Source organism: Sapajus apella, unplaced genomic scaffold (genome assembly GCF_009761245.1).
Source record: "Sapajus apella isolate SASKATOON/1434 unplaced genomic scaffold, GSC_monkey_1.0 scaffold276, whole genome shotgun sequence".
Classification (NCBI taxonomy): Eukaryota; Metazoa; Chordata; class Mammalia; order Primates; family Cebidae; genus Sapajus; species Sapajus apella.
The window spans coordinates 85778-106982 of NW_022437216.1; the positions used below are offsets into that span (position 1 = coordinate 85778).

The 21205-nt window shown below is 42.0% G+C and overlaps 2 protein-coding genes across 9 annotated transcripts in view; both read left to right on the top strand.

Annotated features, from left to right (window-relative positions):
• The window catches only part of STAMBP (STAM binding protein), a 34930-nt gene that overhangs the window by 8797 nt on the left and 4928 nt on the right, over positions 1-21205 (top strand). For 7 of the 8 annotated variants that reach the window (XM_032272016.1, XM_032272019.1, XM_032272017.1 and 4 more), the window contains 5 exons: positions 7073-7148; positions 7422-7517; positions 10217-10583; positions 12875-12999; positions 13906-14043. In XM_032272016.1, the coding sequence (XP_032127907.1) occupies positions 7073-7148; positions 7422-7517; positions 10217-10583; positions 12875-12999; positions 13906-14043 (802 nt within the window). Of the gene's footprint in view, positions 1-6962; positions 6982-7072; positions 7149-7421; positions 7518-10216; positions 10584-12874; positions 13000-13905; positions 14044-21205 lie in introns of those variants that run through there. The other variant, XM_032272023.1, reaches the window with a different exon arrangement.
• LOC116545480 (60S ribosomal protein L39) lies at positions 2231-2567 on the top strand. The gene has a single exon (XM_032272031.1). The coding sequence runs from the start codon at positions 2275-2277 to the stop codon at positions 2428-2430; it is 156 nt and encodes a 51-aa protein (XP_032127922.1). The 5' UTR covers positions 2231-2274; the 3' UTR covers positions 2431-2567.

Genomic DNA, 21205 nt, shown 5'->3' on the forward strand with positions numbered 1-21205 from the left:
AGTAGACATCTACCTCACCACTCCTCTGCCCTCTCTACTACTGAGGATCATTGTTCTAGACCTTTTGTGGATACTTTACTTCAGGATTTTAAAAGGCATGTTTGTTCCTTTTCCTGGAGCAGTTCAGGCATCTTAATGATCTCAGGCATATTTCCCCACTCAGTAGCTTCCCTAATGTAGGAATGCCTTGCCTTTTGCAGACCCCAGTATAGAAGAAAGAGTTCAGCATATTAAATCAGTACATATTTTCATGATGAGCACAGACAATAAACCAGGCAGTGGATTCTTTCACAGCTTTTTATGGTCATCAACTAGGCTGCCCCGAAGGGAGTGGGAGTATTCAGGCAATTCCTGTCTGCTATGTGAGCCTCCTGGAACACCAACCCTCTTTCTGAAAATGAACTGTCACCTGTGTTGAAAATGTTTGCTGGGATTGGGGTTTATAGACTGAAGAAAGTTTCATGTGTGATCATGCTTACCTTGGTGAGTAACTTTTAAGACTGGAAGAATCGAGATGAGGATCCTTAATGCATCCACATTAAAGAAATTTTGCTTGACTTTTTGTGTTAGTTGTTTTCATACAAAACTAACAGTTATTCATGATGTTAAAAATTTTTTAATCACTGCAAAGGAGATACTAAAGTGAAAAGAGAAGTCTCATCTATCAGAGGTGGCCACTATTGTATTTCTGGCATGGATAAGACATGATTAAGCACATAGGGGCTCCCATGTGTCCTTTTTCTTAAAGCATCAATGGGATCATACCATGTATTCTGTTCTGTGACTTGCTTTCTTCACAGTAGTGTCTTTCCATGTCAGGACATACTGAGCCATCTCATTCTGCCTCAGGGCTATTCCTGCTGCCTGGAACAGTCTTATCCCAGATTCATGGCTCACTGTCGTCTAGCCCTTTCTCAAATGCCTTCTTCTTAATGATGACTTCCTTAGCTGCTCTATCTAAAATTTCAACCATTCCCCTATCACTTTCTATCCCGCTTCCCTGTTAATGACTTTCCTAGCATACTTCTGTTTATTGTCTGTTCTCCCACTGTAATGTACACTCTCCAGTGGGAAGGAATTTTTGACTGTGTTGTTCACTGCCATATCCCCAACCTTTAGAATAATTCTGGACCCCGTAGTAGATATTTACTGAAATATTCATTGAATTAATGGGTGAATGTTTACATTCAAATGATCACATTTGAATGCACATTATTTTTTAAATAGTCCCCTATTGATGAACATTTAGGGATTTTTTTTTTCAGTTTTTTCTACTTTTTTAAACACTGCTGTATTGAATAGTTTTATACATACATCTTTGTACTATTTTATAATGATCTCCAGGATAAATTCCTAGAGATAGAATTGTGAGATTAAAGGATACACACATTTTAAGCTGGACGCGGTGGCTCATGCCTGTAATCCCAGCACTTTGGCAGGCTGACATGGGCAGATCACCTGAGGTCAAGAGTTGGAGACCAGCCTGGTCAACATGGCGAAACCTCATCTGTACGAAAAATACAAAAATTAGCTGGGCTTGGTAGCAGGTACCTGTAATCCCAGCTACTCGGGAGGCTGAGGCAGGAGAATCACTTGAACCTGGGAGGCAGAGGCTGCAGTGAGACTGTGTCTCAAAATAAATAAGTAAATAGTAAATAAATAAATAAAAATTAAAAAATGATATACACATTTTAAATTTTCAATAATTAGCTTCCATTTTCTCTCCCTTAAGATAAAAAGTTACATTAATTTACAATCTTCTTAACACTGTATGAGGATCCCATTTCTCTATAGCAGGTATAATCAACCCTTAAACCTTTGCCAATTCGATGGACAAAAATGGTATCGCATTGTAATTTGAATTTCTTTAATTATGAGTGGATTCAGCATTATTTGATGTATTTATTCACCTTTTGTATTTACCTTTCTGCTTATATCTTCTTTTTTCATTGTTTATTAGGTTGTTTTGCTTGTGTTTTTGCCATCATATCTTTGTTTGCATTTCCCCTTTCTAGGTTCCAACCAGACATAACCCCAGAGAACAGTATACATCTGGGCCACCACTTTCTTTCTCTAGAAAGCTTCTAGGGATAGAACTTTGAACCATGTAATGGAATATAGTTTATAAATAAAGGGAAAACTCCCAGACCTGTACATGATGCTGGTGTTAGCATCTTCATCTCTAATTCTTGCTCACATTTTTTATTAGTTAAAAAAAAATCGCTCTCTTCCTTTCTCCGCCATCGTGGTGTGGGCATTACTCCGTTTCTCGCCATGTCTTCTCACAAGACTTTCAGGATTAAGCGATTCCTGGCCAAGAAACAAAAGCAAAATCGTCCCATTCCCCAGTGGATTCGGATGAAAACTGGTAATAAAATCAGGTACAACTCCAAAAGGAGACATTGGAGAAGAACCAAACTTGGTCTGTAAGAAATTACACATGTGATGGCACACATATTTATGCTGTCTGTAGGTCACAGTCGTGTTACCAAATCAAGCTGAAAAATGTCACCGCCATCTGGAGAAGTTTGAACAGTTTCCTTTCTGTATCTGTTATGAAGGCATTAGTACAACGCACAGTGCTTCCATTATTCATGTTAAAAAAAAAAAAAAAAAAAAAAGGTTTTGGTTTCCTGGGTTTAGTAATAAAAATTTGAATACTTTCAAAAAAAAAAAAAAAATCATTGAAACCCATAGCAAATATTGGTTATGTGTTAGATACTGTGTTTAGCGTTTTATTATCTCTTTAAGTGTCACAGAAAGTCTGTCAGGGAGTACTAGTTTGTCTCCATCTGTACAATTTTATATATGGGATATCAGCCATGTCCAACCCTTTGAATTCGAGGACTTTTTTGCTTATCTGTGGTGGTAGGTATCGCTTTTTTTAAGCTCATCAGCTATTGTTAGTGTTAGTGTATTTTATGTATGGCCCAAGACAGTTCTTCTTCCAGTGTGGCCCAGGGAAGCCAAGAGGTTGGACACTCCTGCAAAAAACAGAAGGATAGTGGATTAAGTGACTTGCCCAAAGTCACACAACTAGTAAATAGCAAAGCCAGGATTTGAGCCCAGGCATAGTGGCTCCAGAGCCAACCCTCCTAACCACTAAGCTCTTTTACCTCCAGTATGAGTAATGAGTTAGGTTGCCCATTATCTGTTTCAGGAGGTGTTTTTGCTCGTCTGTCCCCATTCAGAAAACTGGCTATAGTTGCTGAAACAAGGGAAAGCTATTCCTGTACCGGTCTGGGAGGTTTTTTGTTGTTGTTGTTGTTTATTTATAAACTAAATTCCATTACATGGTTCAAAGTCAAAGTTAATATAAAAAGGTATTTGGTGAAAAGTTTCATGCCTACTCTTACCTATTTTTTTTTTTTTTTTTTTTTTGAGATGGAGTGTTTCGCTCTTGTTACCCAGGTTGGAGTGCAATGGCGCGATCCTGGCTCACCACAACCTCCGCCTCCTGGGTTCAGGCAATTCTCCTGCCTCAGCCCCCTGAGTAGCTGGGATAACAGGCACGAGCCACCATGCCCAGCTAATTTTTTGTATTTTTAGGAGAGACAGGTTTCACCATGTTGACCAGGATGGTCTCTATCTCTTGACCTCGTGATCCACCCGCCTCGGCCTCCCAAAGTGCTGGGATTGCAGGCGTGAGCCACCGCGCCCGGCCCTACTCTTACCTATTCTATTTCCCCTGCCCTCATTTCTGTGTATACTTCCTGTTTCTTTATATAATTACAAAGCAAAGTAAATAAATAAATATGGCAGGTCATCAAATAATGTCATTTTGTCCAATGTGGTTTGTTTTAATGTTGATGAGAAGAAAAATCCATTCCTGCCTGGGGCCACTGTCTGTGTGGAGTCTGCACATTCTCCCCATGTCTGTGTGGGTTTTCTCTGGGTACTCAAGTTTCTTCCCAAATCCCAAAGGTCTGCACATTAGGTGAACTGGCTTGTCTGAATTGTCCTCATTCTGAGTGAGTGAGTGAATGAGTGAGTGTGTGTGTGTGCCCTGCAATGGGATGGCATCCTGTCTGGGGTTGGTTCCCGCCTTGGCCTTGAGCTGCTGGGATGGACTCTGGCCACCTGGGACTGAATAAGCAAGTAAATAATTTACTTCCTTGTTTGTATAAGTTTTTCTTAAATGTATGTGTAGCTCACATTTATTTCAGTGGTTAGTGTTAGAAGAGTTCTGGTCTGTATTTAGAAGTCTGGTGTTTTTGTGACCAGGATAGGTCAAAAGAACTTAACTCTTGTTTATGTCAATTAGTGTATGATAAAGTTGGTTTTGTTATATGTCATTGTGCTTAAAGTCACAGTTTCCAGGAACTTACCTACGTTAAGAACTTACTGTGTATACGTACATATATTTACATATATATATGAGGTTTATTTATCTAATATTTATTGAGTGCCTCTTTGTACAAGGCACTGTACTGGCTTCCAAGGAGTATACAAAGAAGCATGAAACACAATCTCTGGCCTCAGGAAGCTCACAGTCTAGTTCTGTAATGAGAGCATAAGTGAACATAAAACATGGTGTTTATAAGACATAGTACTTTCTTAGCTGATTTAGGCCTCAATACAAAGCATATTCAGCCTGCTAAAGGTAGTAAATACTAATGTATATCTTGGTCTTTGGGGCTAAGGTGAACTTTCTACTGAATTGTCTATCAGTCTCTAAAATATAAGAAATATATCTTATTTATCTTAATAGATTCTTCAGGACTTATGGTTTGAACAAATGAATCTTTGTTTCTTTTAAATACAGACTTCAAGGAAACTGTTATATATATATATATATATATATATATATATGTGTGTGTGTGTGTGTGTGATGTGTGTGTGTGTGTGTGTGTGTGTGTGTGTGTATATATATATATATATATTTTTTTTTTTGGAGACAGTCTCATTCTGTCACTAGGCACCAGGCTGGAGTGCAGTGGCGTGATCTCGGCTCACTGCAACCTCTGCCTCCCAGGTTCAAGCAATTCTCCTGCTTCAGCCACCTGAGTAGCTGGGACTACAGGTGCACACCACCACGCCCAGCTAATTTTTGTATTTTTAGTAGAGATGGGGTTTCACCATGTTGGCCGGGATGGTCTTGATCTCTTGACCTTGTGATCTGCCTACCTTGGCCTCCCGAAGTGCTGGGATTACAGGTGTGAGCCACCGCACCTGGCTGTATATATTTTTTTAATAGAGACAGGATCTCCCTCTGTCACCCAGGCTGGAGTATAGTGGTGTGATCAAAGCTAACTGGAACCTCAGAATTTTGAGATTGAGAAATCAGCCTCCCAAGCAGCTGGGACTACAGGTGTATACCACCACACCCAGCTAATTTTTATGTGTTTTTTTGTGTGGGGGGGGTTTAAAATATATTTTATAAATTAAAAAATGTAAATAGAGACAAGGTCTCACTATGTTACCCAGGCTGGTCTTGAACTCCTGGGCTCAAGCAATCTGCCTGCCTTGATCTCCCAAAGTACTGGGATTACAGGCGTGAGCCACCGCACCCAGCCTGTTTTATATCTTCATGAACACAAAGGGAAGATTTTTGGAACCATTTTTATTTTAGAGTCCATCCCTGCCTTGAGGAGCCTTACCAAGTTGGATAGAAATGGAATTTTTTGGTGCCTAATATAGAACTAAAGGACAAGGACTTATCTTTAGAAAGCTTGTTTTGGTGGGGTCATCTTTTTTCTTATTCAGGCCTCCTTTCCAATTACTCCTGTCCCGTAGGCAGTAAGTGGAAAAGAGTTTATCCCAACTACAGTATAATATTTTAGAGCTATGGGCAAGTTACCTTCAATTTATTTTTTATTTTTTAAATCTCAGTTTCTGTGTATTACAACTTAATTCTGTTAAAAGACATCTTTGTTCAGAACCCTTCCAGTAGTTCTAGACATTCCAGGAACCATATGGAAGAAGTATGGTTTAGTGGTTAAGAGTAGGCTCCAGAGCCAGCCTGCTCGTGTTGAAATCCTGAATCTGCCACTTTCTTTCTGTGACAAGTTACTGAACTTTTATTTATTTTCAGTGCCCCTAAGTAGATGTCTTAAATGTTAGAGGTTTGTGAATTGATTCAGTTTATTCTCCCCACTGAGCTTCAGAGCCAAGGACAAGAATCAAAAGACGAACTCTAGCATCTTATATTTACCTAAGCACTTTTCATCAAAGGTAATGCATACTGCACATGTAATATGCACATATTATGTACATAGAACACATGCACTAAGTATTTCCATGCATTTTGTATGTTGCAAAATAATATGCTTCTTTGAAGGAACATGAATCTCAAAGGAAAAAAGCCAAAGTTAAAGGTTACGTAAGAGCTAGCAGTAGTAAGGAAACATGGTTTTCTCTTACTTCCTGCCCATGGCTGCCAAACTGTTCTCTGAAGACTGCTTTGTGACAGAAGCTCTTTCCTTTGAAAGCCTGTCACAACACAACAAGAAAAAGATCTGTTTCTTTAGAGGTACATTTTTGGGCACAAGAAGGCTTTTAAAAAACATTTTGGCCATCCTTTTCATTGTAGGAGTCTGGTGCTTGCTGCCTAGTTTGGGAGTAGAGGAAAAGACTCTGGTTCTTGCTGGGTGCGGTGGCTCAAGCCTGTAATCCCAGCACTTTGGGAGGCCGAGGCGGGTGGACCACGAGGTCAAGAGATCGAGACCATCCTGGTCAACATGGTGAAACCCCGTCTCTACTAAAAATACAAAAAATTAGCTGGGCATGGTGGCACGTGCCTGTAATCCCAGCTACTCAGGAGGCTGAGGCAGGAGAATTGCCTGAACCCAGGAGGCGGAGGTTGCGGTGAGCCGAGATCGCGCCATTGCACTCCAGCCTGGGTAACAAGAGCGAAACTCCGTCCCAAAAAAAAAAAAAAAAAAAAAGACTCTGGTTCTTTACCGGGTTATAGATGGAAAGGGAGTATGGCCCAGCTGAGTGTGCTAGCTCTCTCTCCATTGCACTTCTGGAACCTTTCATGTAAGGGCTTTAGGATAAGGGGGTTGCATAGCTTCTAATGGACATTTGGACATTTTCTTTGCCTCATAATTATTTTGAACTATTTCCTTAGGCTCTTCATTGAGAAACTACCAAAGCATCGAGATTACAAATCTGCTGTCATTCCTGAAAAGAAAGACACGGTAAAGGTGGGCCTTCACTTTCATTGTTGCCTATCTAGAAGCTTCAAAGCAGCACAAACTGACTTCAAGATAAAAGTAGTAGTCTGTGCATCTGAATATCAGATTCTAGAATAGGAGATAAGGCCATTTCACCAGAACAGTTCTGAAGTAGCAGGTATAGTACAGTAGTGGATATTTTAAATCATTTTGGGAAATATTGCAATCACCAGCTTAAGTCTTCTTTTGGATTCTGTAATTTTCTGGCATTATTCTAATTCTGTTTTCTGTTTTGTGTCCCAGAAATTAAAGGAGATCGCATTTCCCAAAGCAGAAGAGCTGAAGGCAGAGCTGTTAAAACGATATACCAAAGAATATACAGAATATAATGAAGAAAAGGTTAGTATACAACAGCCAAGAAGAAGAAAAGAAAATTATTTTGCTTTTTTTAGGCTGTGCCCTGGGATTGTAATATGACATTTCAGTATATCCTGTGCTTTTAATGTGCATTTTACTTTTTTTGGACAAAGACCAGGAACTCAAAAAAGTAGAACACCAGTGGTCAGGCTCAGGATTGTAACACAGATATAGCCTATTTGTCAAAGAGAGGCTTGAGGGACAGAAGATCTGTTGCCTGCCTGCTGTATCTAGAGAGAATCTTAAGAACAATGAACATTCTCTCCAAAGCATGTGTTTTTAGATCAGAAAATTTGAGGGTTTGATTCACATTTGGTTATACCTGAAGCTATTTATAAATTGATTTATTAATTAATTTTTCAAGCTGTTTTTTTTTTTTTTTCCAAGACAGTCTCATTCTGTCTGTCTAGGCTGGAGTGTAGTGGCTGATCTCTGCTCACTACAACCTCCGCCTCCTGGTTCAAGTGATTCTACTGCCTCAACCTCCCAAGTGACTGGGACTACAGGCATCTGCCACCACACCCGGCTAATTTTTATATTTTTAGTAGAGATAAAGTTTCACCACGTTGGCCAGGCTGGTCTCAAACTCCTGACCTCAGGTGATCTGCCTGCCTTGGCCTACCAAAGTGCTGGGATTACAGGCATGAGCCACTGTGCCTGGTCATTTCAGGGTATTTTCAAATGATTCTTTTTAGGAAGAGTCAGTTGAAACATGTGGAGAAACTTCCAGGGCGCTGTCAGTGGCCGGCTGTGAATATATACTGCAGGTACGCACAGGCTATTGTGTAGCTGTCCGCTGGTCTCTATTATGGACCCTGATGTTGAAAATCAGCAGAGGGATGAACAGCTATGAGGTATACATTTCTAAAGCACCAAGCGAGTATAAGCTTCAAGAAGGAGGTTATTAGCATTTCTTTTTTTATTTTCCTTTATCCAAATGTGACTCAAGTATTTCTTTTTTTTTTTTTTGAGACGGAGTTTCACTCATGTTACCCAGGCTGGAGTGCAATGGCGCAATCTCGGCTCACCGCAACCTCCGCCTCCTGGGTTCAGGCAATTCTCCTGCCTCAGCCTCCTGAGTAGCTGGGATCACAGGCACGTGCCACCATGCCCAGCTAATGTTTTTTGTATTTTTAGTAGAGACGGGGTTTCACCATGTTGACCAGGATGGTCTCGATCTCTTGACCTCGTGGTCCACCCGCCTCGGCCTCCCAAAGTGCTGGGATTACAGGCTTGAGCCACCGCGCCCGGCCATACTCAAGTATTTCTTATTAGCTTCAAATGTCACTCTGTGTTGAACAAATACATAAAAACTATAAAAATTTCAGAGGCTTCATTTTGGGTTAAAATTCAGTAGAAGGCCAGACATGACATCTCATGCCTATAATCCTAGCACTTTGGGAGGCTGAGGTGGGTGATCACTTGAGCCCAGGAGTTCAATACCAGCCTGGGAAACATGGTGAACTCCCGTCTCTACAAAAGACACAAATATTAGTGTGGTGGCGTGCATCTCTGGTCCAAGCTACTTCAGAGGCTGAGATGGGAGGATCACCTGAGCCCAGGGAGATTGAGGCTTTAGTGAACCATGATTGGCCACTACAATCCAGCCCGGATGACAGAGCGAGACTCTCTCTCCAAAAAAAAAAAAAATTTAGTAGAGATGACCCCCAAGATAGCAGATATAAGTTTGGATCTGGTTCTATTTTATAGCCTTACTTGAAATATAGAATATATACATGACACAGAGAGAATAAAACTGCTTATGATACAGGTTAGAAGAGTACAGATAGTAAGTTGAATCAAGATTTCAGGCCAGACGTTGTGGCTCATGCCCGGAATCCCAGCACTTCGGGAGGCCGGTTGGGCAGATTGTTTGAGCCCAGGAGTTCAAGACTAGGCTGGGCAACATGGCAAAACCCTGTTTCTGCAAATAATACAAAAATTGAACAGGCATTGTGGCTCACGCCTGTAATCTCAGCACTTTGGGAGGCCGAGGCAGGCGTTCAGGACCAGCCTGGTCAACATGGTGAAACAGTGTCCACTAAAAAATACAAAAAATTAACCGGGCATGGTGGCAGGCTCCTGTAATCCCAGCTACTCGGGAGGCTGAGGCAGGCAAATCACTTGAAGCGGGGAGGTGGAGATTACAGGGAGCGGAGACCACGCCATTGCACTATAGCCTGGGCAACAGAGCAAGACTCCGTTTAAAAAAAAATACAAAAATTAGCCAGGTGTGGTGGTGCACACCTGTGGTCCCACCTACTCAGGAGGCTGAAGTGGGAGGATTGCTTGAGCCTCGAAGGTCGAGGCTGCAGTGAGCCGTGATCATGCCATTGCACTTCAGCCTGGGAAACAGAGTGAGTGCAACTCTGTCTCAAAAAAAAAAAGAAAAGATTTCAGTGAATAGGAAAGTGCATTAGGTAGAGTCATTGCCAGGAGGGTATTGAGAGGATTGGGATTTTAACTGTCCTTGGAGATAGGTATACAGCAGCCAGATAGAAAGGGGTGGTGACTACACTCCATGGGTATAAAAATACTGAGGAAAAGCATGAATTCTTTGTTAAGTAACCAGGCCAGAGCAGAAGTACATTTTGGAAATCTCCGTGCTAAAAAGCCTTGTTCTCCTGAAGTGTGAAGTCACTGAGGTGTAAAGTGTTAGCCTAAATTTTCTCTCTTTGTAGAAGAAGGAAGCAGAGAAATTGGCCCGGAACATGGCCATCCAGCAAGAGCTGGAAAAGGAAAAGCAGAGGGTAGCACAACAGAAGCAGCAGCAATTGGAACAGGAACAGTTCCATGCCTTCGAGGAGATGATCCGGAACCAGGAGCTAGAAAAAGAGCGACTGAAAATTGTACAGGAGTTTGGCAAGGTGGACCCTGGCCTAGGTGGCCCGCTAGTGCCTGGCTTGAAGAAGCCCTCCTTAGATGTGTTCCCCACCTCACCTGTCTCATCCACACAGCCTTCAGACTGTCACACAGCTGTAAGGCCAGCTAAGCCACCTGTGGTGGACAGGTCCTTGAAACCTGGAGCATTGAGCAACTCAGAAAGTAGTAAGTGCATTTGCTGATATCCTCTTTATTCTCAGTTGCAGCCAAACAGATTATCATTCTGAGGGAGTCGTCCTAAGAATACCTCCCTGATCCCACTCATTAAGCTTTGGTCACAGAAACCCATCTGATAAGTATTGCCGTACTGTGTCCTAATATACTGGCCATGTTATAAAAGTAGCCTTTGCTTAAACCTGGTCTGTTTGGTTTTCTGAAGAGCTAGTACTATTCTTGAAAGTCAGACTGTCAACTTTTTTTTTTTTTTTTGAGACAGAGTTTCGCTCTCATTACCCAGGCTGGAGTGCAATGGCGCGATCTCGGCTCACCGCAACCTCCGCCTCCTGGGTTCAGGCAATTCTCCTGCCTCAGCCTCCTGAGTAGCTGGGATTACAGGCACGTGCCACCATGCCCAGCTAATTTTTTGTATTTTTAGTAGAGACGGGGTTTCACCATGTTGACCAGGATGGTCTCGATCTCTTGACCTTGTGATCCACCCGCCTCGGCCTCCCAAAGTGCTGGGATTACAGGCGTGAGCCACCGCGCCCGGCCCAGACTGTCAACTTTTTAGCTGAAAGGAAAGGACTCTGCCAAACCTAATTCATAATCTTTAGCTACCATCATCAGACTGCTGTGTGACTATGTCTCCTGCTCTGACTTTGTTACCTCTCTAGCAATTCAGATCTTGCTGTTGAATATGCAAAAGCAGAACATCTCTTTTTCTCTCTTTTTTTTAATATGAAAATATAGTTGTGAAAGACACTTCCTAACTTTAGCTTGTTGGCTGTCTCAGAGTTTCTCCATGGTGTTCAGAAACTGGGTCCATTCTTGGCATTTTTTATGAGCTGCTTTGCTCATGCCTTTTTTTGGAGGACTACACTGTATTTTTTATTTTGTTGTGGCTTGGCATTTTAACTTTCTTCCAAAAGACTAAGTTCAGAAGTAAATAACTACCCAGATTGTTTTCCATTCTCAAGAATACATACTAGTATATTTCTTTTAAAGTCATACTGTCTGATATTCTTATCTGAGATAAAAGATTTAAAATTAAAAGTTCAGATGAATGGGCAGTGTCTTAGTCCGTTTTGTGCTGCTATAACAGAATACCTGAGGCTGGGTAATTTATAATGAACACAAATTTTTTTGGCTCATAGTTCTGGAGAGTGGGAAGTCCAAGATCCAGGGGCCACATCTGGCAAGGGCCTTTTTGCTGTATCATCCTATGACAGAAGTGTAGGAGGGCAAAAAAAGATTCCTCATAGCCTCATCACCCCCTAAAGATCCCACCTCGCAATAATTTTGCATTAGGAGTTAAGTTTCCAAAATAATGAACTTTGGGAGACACAGTCAAACCACAGCAGGAAGGTTATGTTTTTAATCCTTTGTATTAGATTCTGACAGAATATTCCCAAATGTTTCAAGAGCTTTTCTCTTTTTCCCCCCCACCTAAATTTTATTTTTTGTGGATACACAGTAAATGTGTATATTTATGGGGTACATGAGATTTTTTTTTTTTAATTGAGACAGAGTTTCACTCCTGTTGCTCAGGCTGGAGTGCAGTGGTGCGATCTTGGCTCACCACAATCTCCACCACATGAGATGTTTTGATATAGGCATGCAATATGAAATAAGCACATCATGGAGAATAGGGTATCCATCCCCTCAAACATTTATCTATTGAGTAACAATCCAATTACATTCTTAAGGTTATTTTTAAGAAAGCTTTTCTTTTTTTTGAGGCAGAATCCCACTCTGTCTCCTGGGCCGGAGTGCAGTGGCATGATCTTGGCTCACTGCAACCCCCGCCTCCCAGGTTCAAGCAGTTCTCCTGCCTCAACCTCCTGAATAGCTAGGATTACAGGTGCCCTCCACTATGCCCAGCTAATTTTTTGTATTTTTAGTAGAGATGGGGTTTCACCATGTCATCCAGGCTGGTCTCAAACTCCTGACCTCGTGATTCACCCACCTTAGCCGCCCAAAGGGCTAGGGTTACAGGCGTGAGCCAACACGCCCAGCAAGAAAACTTTGCTTAAGGTAGTAGTTTGCCCTTTTCTTAACTTGAATGATTAAAGCCTACTGTTTTGAAGTAATGTGCTCCTTATAGCTGTGGCCCAAGATTGGAGAAGGGACTTTACAACCCTTTTCTTTGGTGCCATTAGGATGAGATCCCCACTCACTACTTGAAGTTGGGAGGATCCCAATGGCTTAATGTTGCTCTCCCAGGGCTGCTGGCTGTGAGGTCTGCTTGGGGAGGCGGAGCTCAGTATTCTCAGACTTTTCTCCTTTCTCCATTACAGTTCCTACAATTGATGGATTGCGCCACGTGGTGGTGCCCGGGCGGTTGTGCCCCCAGTTTCTACAGTTAGCCAGTGCCAACACTGCCCGGGGAGTGGAGACATGTGGAATTCTCTGTGGAAAACTGGTAAAAACAAACAAACAAACAAACAAAAACTCTTCTCTGAGCTGAAACTGTTTCTTCCCCTCTTGGCATCCTGTGACTCTCAGAGAAAATATCCAGGGTCAGTTACTCTTTGTACTGATCCCTCCACTGAAGGAACTGTGGATTGCATAATTTTGTGTCACTTTGAATTTGGTGACTCTGTATTAATTGATTGAATTGAAGTGATTATTTTAATGCTAGTAGTAAGAAATACCTAATTTTAAATTTGGTGGGAAGATCCAGTCATTATCTACATATCAATTTTTTTAGTACCTGCTTTATGGTAGGATCTGAAAATATAAAATATGTAAAGCACATAGTATGTGTCCACAAAAAGTGCTGAGTCACTTTGGAGAGAAGGCTGACATGCAATAAAATCTAACCAGCATGCTGAAAAATATGTACAGTGTAAGTATTGGGAATTTTGAGGAAGGAAAGGTCACTGAATGGAGGCACTTAAAGAACCTTTTACTGCTGAATGAATAAATAAATGAAGTGGAATAGATGTAAGCTGAGGCTTACAGGATAAGAAACACTTAAGGAAACAGTGAAAGGAAAACTACTTTAGACCTGAGCAGAGGAAAAGAAATGATACTCTACCCAGAGCTTCTAAGCAGATCAGTTTGGCACAGCAGGAAATTCCCTCAGGGCTATGGTGATTGCCTGGGCTGCAGAGTTCTGGGGTTGGTCTCTGCATCTGTCACTGTACAGAGCACCCCAGGCAATGTGCATGAGCAGCCAAGGTTGTGAACCACTGAGTTGCAGGACTCCTGCTGTGTAGGAAGGGCTTCACATGTATAGATGCTTACCTTTCCACTGTTGGGATGGAGTGGAGCAGGATTGCATAAGCGCCAGGGAATTGTGACCAGCTGTTTTCTCCTTTGGCAGATGAGGAATGAATTTACCATTACCCATGTTCTCATTCCCAAGCAAAGTGCTGGGTCTGATTACTGCAACACAGAGAACGAAGAAGAACTTTTCCTCATACAGGATCAGCAGGGCCTCATCACACTGGGCTGGATTCATGTAAGCAATTCTGAGCTCTCTCAGAGTTAGTCTCCGCCTCTCCCATGGTGGTATAAATACACTTCGTGTTTCTTTCTTTGAACGAAGTCAATTATATCCAGATTATTTATTGTTCTTCTCTCTTTTGGATGCAGTCCTTAGTGGCATACTTGACTATTGCACTCCAGTATTGTTTTCTGGGAACACTTAGGACTTTTAAATTTTTTTAACTCTTTATTTATTTTTTAGCAAAAATAAACTATTTTCCCTAAAGTTCCAGTTTCCCTCTGAGTGTGACTGGTGATGGGATGCTGGCCTAGAATATATGTGGACATTGACCTTAGAGATTATGCCTACTATATACAGATTATGTTCCTTCAAGGTATATAACTGAAAATATTTAACATGAGCCAAAGAGGTTATTTCAGATGCTTGCATTTGGTCTTTCTTAAAGCACCTTTGTAGAAACAAGGAAGGGCTATAAATATACGTGATTTTCAAGTGTCTGCATATCTTGTGCAGCCTTCTGGTAATGTTCAGGTAAAATATAATGCCTTCCTTAAAGATTATTTTAAATTTTTCTTTCTATTGCTTTTCAGTCCCTTACTCTCATAGCCCAAACTTCATCTTTTGTTGTATGACAGAGTTACAAATGAATTGGCTTATTTTTGGTTTACATATACTTGTATGCCAGAATTTGGGAAAGACTGACCTACAAGGCAGTCCCATGTGCCTTCCGTCCTTTCTTCTGTTCAATTACATTCATATTGATGATTTGCCTATTATTGTGTATCCTCCCTCCCCCCGTTGTAGTAGATGGAGGAGAGAAAACTTGTTCCTTATCTGCTAGGGAACACAAATTAGAGTAAGATATGATTTTAGCCTCAAGAAGGAGATTAAACAAATAGATAAGTAATAACTTCACCTGGGGCAGAATGTGCTAAGGGCCCCAAGAGGTACCAGCAGGGCAATGTGGAATTCAGAGGAAGGAGGGACCATGCTTGATAGGGTTTAGTAGCATGTTGACAAGCTGGGCCAAGGGCAAGTTCCTTATGGAGCGGACAGGTGGAGAAGAGGCAGACTCTGTTCCTGGAGCATTGGGTGGACCAGTTCGCTGGGATTTATGGTTCATATCAGGAAATTTTAATGTGGTATGTTGGAGCCATGTTCTGGAGGGTCTGGAGTAGACAGGCAGAATTGTTCCACTTTTTAGTAAATGGAGAATTCTTAAAGGTTTTTGAGCAGAGCAAGGATATGATTAAAGCCATACTTTAGAAAATTTAACATAAATACATTTTTAAGGTAGATTGTGGCAAGGAGGTGATTTAGAGTTTAATGTGCTGATAAAATCTAATAATGATGAGAGCTAGGGTGATGCCAGTGTGTTTGGGAAGGAGGAGATGAATGTAGAATTCCAGAGGATTTGGGAAATGAGTAATAGAGGATGATGACGCAGAATCAACAATGACTCAGAGATTTGGGGCCTTGCGGTGATCATCTCATAAGTAAAAGTAGAGAATCCAGGAGAAGGACTTGGTTTGAAAATGGGGTTCAGTTCTGAGCATTTCGAATTTCAGGTACTGGTGAGATATCAAATCATTGGAGGTAGTTATCAGGCAGTTAGCAATGGAGGGCTAGAACTTGGGAGCAAAGTCAAAGTAGGAGAGAGAGCTCTGGGAGTCCACTATATGATGCTGACCTTGGAAGCCTTGGAAGTAGGGGAAGAGTCTAGAGCAAGAAAAGGTTCACTGGCAACTTGTGGGAGAGACTACCTAAGGGAACATAGAATGTAGTTAGCAAAGAAGCAAAGAGATACATGAAAAAGGTGAGGGTAGTGTTAAAGCATGGAAGCCACTGGAGGCGGAAGGCTTTAAGAAGGAATTGCTGGATGTTAACCTTGTCACATGCTGTGGAGAGCTCCAGAATGATGAAGACTTGGATCGGTCTGGATTTGATGAAATTATTGAGGACCTCGATTTAGTGCGTTTCAGGCATTAATGGGAGTAAACCGTAAGAGTTTAAGAATTCATAGGGATTAAAGCTGTGGAGATAATGAAGTGTACACTACCATTTTGAGCAACTTACTGTAGAGGAAAGGAGAGAGATAGGATGGTGGTTTAAGGAAAAGCTGGGTTGAGAGAATGTTTGATTGATTGTTCAGCGTGAAAGCTTGAACATGTGTTTTGTTTTGATTTTGTTTCTCAAAAGCTTTGCATTTCGAAATACAGCATATATATAAGAAAGCTCACAGAAACTAAATGTACACTTTAACAAATCATTAAGCAAATATCTATGTACACACACTACCTGGGTCCTCCCTCCCTTGCTTTGTTTATAGTTTTTCACCACCTCAATGTGTACCTCTAAACACTACAGTCTACTTTCGCCTGGTTTTTACCTTTTTGTAAATGGAATTATATCATGTATATTTGTGTCTTGCTTCTTTTGCTCAACATTTTGTAGGTTGATCCACATTCTTGTGTATAGTTTTCTGAATATGTTCCTATGCCCAATGAGCCAACAATGGAGATGTAAAAGGGCAGGAGAGACAAGGTAATATGGTGATAAGGAAGGGTTAAATCAGAAGTACAAAGAAGGATTCATCTTCACAGGGGAAAAACATCCATTCCTCCAAGACAAGATTGAATGAATGGAAATGAAGATACAGAGAGATTTTTGAAACGATGTCTGGAATTGTTGAGGAAACACATTTTAGGCAATCTTGACTTCAGTAAGGTTGGAGTCTAGGTCTGCTGTTGAGCAAAAGGGACCAAGGAGGATTTAGAAACTGGAAGAGATGGGGAAAGTTTAGAATCATTACTATTTAGACTTCAGGTAGAACTTAGCTACAAATGAATAAAAGAGTTTCTAAGTATCTATCAGTGAGGGCCCAGCTGGGAACAGATTTAGATAGTAAATTCACAGTAGTTCAGCTTTTTTTTGTTTTTTGTTTTTTGTTTTTTTGAGATGAGGTCCCACTATGTTGTTTATGTTGGGGTACAGTGGCTATCACAGTCCCAATCATACTGCAGTACAGCCTCAAGCTCCTGGGCCCAAGTGATCCTTCTGCCTCAGCCTCCTAAGTAGCTAGGACTACAACCATGCACCACTGTGCCCAGCTAGCTCAGCTTTTTCCCCCATATTTCTGTAGCATTCCTTCCTAATTCAGGATTAAAAACAAACAGGCTGAGTGTGGTGGCTCATACCTGTAATCCCAGCACTTTGGGAGGCCACGGTAGGAGGATCACTTGAGCCCAGGAATTCAAGACCAGCCTGGGCAACATAGCAACATCTCATCTCTGTAAATTAAAAAAATTATGCAGGTGTGATGGCACACGTCTGTGGTCCCAGCTACTTGGGAGGCTGAGGCAGGAAGATCGCTTGAGACTGGGAAGTCAAGGCCACAGTGAGCCATGATCACACCACTGCACTCCAGCCTGGGCAACAGAGCAAAAACACTGTCTCAAAAACAAACAAAAAGTAGACCATAAGGTTTATACATATCTTAAAATTGGCCAGAGGAAAATGCAAAAGATCAGTTCTTCCTTCGTAACATTGTCAACTATAAATCAGCTTCCCAGTTTAAAAACTTCATATGGTCATGGATTGATCCATTGTCAAACCTCCAACCCAGAACTCAAGGCACTTCTCATCATGTCTCAGCCCCATCTGAGCCATTTCCCTCTAGGGAAAATTTCCTGTCCAGGCACCCAGGCTGCCTTCAGCATTCACCCTCCTTGCTCATTTCTGTTCCTTTAGCATGTTGTGCCTTCCTCTACTCCCAGCAACATAGGCACAGTGAACATAATGAACTATTCATTCAAGAAACTTGACTGTGAAAGGAAGGAGGGAGAGAAGGCATAGTAGTTAGAGAGGAGCAGGGGATCAGGGCAAAGTTTTTTGATTCCGTTTAATACTTGTTTACTGAGTCCCTGTCTCTTTATTATCCTTCTGGCTACCCACCTTTAGCATAAGGGCCTAGATTGGCTTGTTTAGGCCTAGTTTACTCCCAGTTAGAATCCTCAGCTCTAACCATGGAATGGAAGGTGGTATTGGCACAGGCCACTGCTCCTTAGCAGCCTAAAGGATTATTTTCTCATCAAGTAGAAACTTTGTGGTCACTGAAGTCCTTACATGCCCCATGAAGACTTGTGTGTGGATTTGCTGTGTGCACTCTGCTAACATACTCCTGCCCTGAAGACTTCTTCCATAGTGAGCTCATCACAGCACCCTGTGGAATGGTGCTTCTCAGATAATGCTACACATTAGAATCACTTAGTGAGCTTTCAGTTGGGCGAGGTGGCTCACACCTGTAATTCCAACACTTTGGGAGGCCAAGGCAGGCAGATCACCTGAGGTCAGGAGTTTAAGACCAGCCTGACCAATATGGAGGAATCCCATCTCTATAAAAAAAATACAGAATTAGCTGGGCGTGGTGGCACATGCCTGTAATCCCAGCTACTCAGGAGGGTGAGGCAGGAGAATCACTTGAACCCGTGAGGCGGAGGTTGTGATGAGCTGAGATCATGCCATTGCTCTATAGCCTGGGCAACAAGAGCAAAACTCTGTCTCAAAAAAAATATCACTTAGTGAGCTTTCACAAAAAATGTTCCTTCATGATGGTTATTTCCAGGGGTGGGGTGCAGGAGTCTGGGCTTTTGTCAAGCTCCTCAGGAGATTTGTTTTTTGGACAGCAGGTTTGAAAACGCTAGTCAATTGTGTATCTTTGTCGTCCGTGCTTTTCTGTCAGTGAAGGCTGGTTGTCTTTTTGAGTCATGCTAGATCTTTCTCTATTTTTACTAGCTAAGATCACGCCCCCGTAAGATGAACATAAGTCATTATATAGTTGTCTGTTTTGTATACAAAGTATGTGTTTAATAAAACAAACAATGGAAACAAATTAAACAATCAGGATGCATATTTAGGTGATGCTTTAATTGATTAACCTCAAATTTTAGCATCGTGTTCTATTTCCAAACAGAATGGTCTCCTCTGTATGGTTTAACTATCCGCTGAAATTCAAATAGTCCCCTACCTCCCATATCTTTCTTGGATGATGCTTTAGCTACAGGACAGCCTTTGTCTATAGGACTCGATTCATGCTTGACCTTTTAACACCTCTGTGGGAAAGAAGAATTAGTCATCTAATTGTGGTTTACTAGTCCTTGACTTCTACCATGTTGAAATATTGGGCATTACCATCTGTTCCGGAATGGGTGACTTGATGGTATGGAGAGACCTTGTAAGGAACCAAATAAGTCTTGACAGTCAATTAGAAATTATGAGTCTGGGCCGGGCGCGGTGGCTCACGCCTATAATCCCAGCACTTTGGGAGGCTGAGGCGGGTGGATCACGAGGTCAAGAGATCGAGACCATCCTGGTCAACATGGTGAAACCCCGTCTCTACTAAAAATACAAAAAATTAGCTGGGCATGGTGGCACGTGCCTGTATCCCAGCTACTCAGGAGGCTGAGGCAGAAGAATTGCCTGAACCCAGGAGGCGGAGGTTGTGGTGAGCCGAGATTGTGCCATTGCACTCCAGCCTGGGTAACATGAGTGAAACTCCGTCTCAAAAAAAAAAAAAAAAAAAAGGAGACAGAAGAAATTCCTCAGGAAAAGTTCCAAGGACCACTCTCATGCCATTCACAATTGTGGAGGACACCCACCTACCTTGTCCATGGATGCCCGTCATAACAACCCCATTAACACCTTTGATTCCATGGATCCCTGGGTGAATCCAACATCATAGACCTGGAGTTCTTCCAGTTTGGTTCAAGAACAGAAGAGCCAGAGCAGGAAATATTAGCAAACAGCCTCCTCTTCTTTCTCCAATCCTGAGATGCAGATGTCTTTGCCTGTCCCCACTCCCACTATCTGGTGATCTTTGTGCAGCAGGTATGTGCCTAAAGCAGGTCTCCAAGCCAGTTTCTATGTGCTGTCATCTGAGATGGGGTTCCCCTTGCCAGTTCTCACACCCCACAAGACCCACCACACTGATGTCCTGGCTGGCACACACCAGCCTCAAGGAGGCCTTTCTTGACACTTGGAACTTAGATCTTGATTTCCTTTTGAGAGGTCAGAATTTGTTTAACTGGAATGTGGCACAGCACTGAATTCTTCTGCCTTGTCTCTTCCAGCTTCAGAACTCTATTTTTCTCCCACTTTGCAGTGGTCTTTGAGCTTCAACACTGTGGAACAGTATCTTTCCCCAGTGATGCCCCAGATGGAAGGTTTGAGCTCTGTCCCTGGGCCCTCTCCATACCCCACTAGCTTAATGCCTTGATGCCTCCTCGCATCAAGGCTCTATAGCCTACAATCTTTCATCCAACCAGGAATTCCAGAACCCATCAGATCCCCTAGATCTTCTGAACCAGTGAGATCAAAGTCTCCATTTTGAGTGGTACAGAGAGGAAAGTTCCCCCCTTGTGTTTACTTCCCTATTTTTGTCTGCCTACTCCAGTTTCCCCTTCCCCCTGAATGTTCAAGCTGCCTAACATCTTCCACTGCCTTCAAACTAGGGAAGCCAGAAAGTCCCAAGCCTCTTCATCCTCAGTTTACTTTTGTCCACTCTCTGGGACCTCTCTCCCTGAGAAGGCTGTCTGAGTGAATTAGATGAAACATGGTGGGTGGGTTATTTGGTATGTCATCTATAACCATGAGCTAGGATGGCATGCACTTGCCTGGGCTTAACACTGTTGCTTTCCATTACTGATTTTCCATTAGATAAAAATCACCTTATCATTCATTAGACAATCTACAGAATCTCAGTATTATGCTTCTGCACAATGTAAGTGAGGGTGTACATCCACCTACCCAGGAACTGAAGTGGGGTCTCCCCCACCCAACTTGTGGCATCTCCCCACGATTGCTCTTCAGACAAATCCCCATCTGTTTAGCTGTCATTCTGCTGAGGCCAATGCAATCTAAGTTATTTCATTTCCTTAGTCATTTTCATCTCCTTCCCCTCTCTCATTGTGTCCTTCACCACAGACAGCTCTTCCAGTTTCCAATAATTGTTTCTGCTCCTTATTTCTGTGAGCTCTTTTATTCATTATATTCCTTGTTCCGTAGGACTTTATAATGGGTGTGTATATATATATATATATATATTTCTTTTTTTTACTTAATTCTTGTCTTGTCCCATCACTTATATGTGTGTGTGTGTGTGTGTGTGTGTGTGTGT

Bases quoted from the DNA above. Each gene is read 5' to 3' on its own strand.
- LOC116545480 (XM_032272031.1), top strand. From the start codon at position 2,275: ATGTCTTCTCACAAGACTTTCAGGATTAAGCGATTCCTGGCCAAGAAA.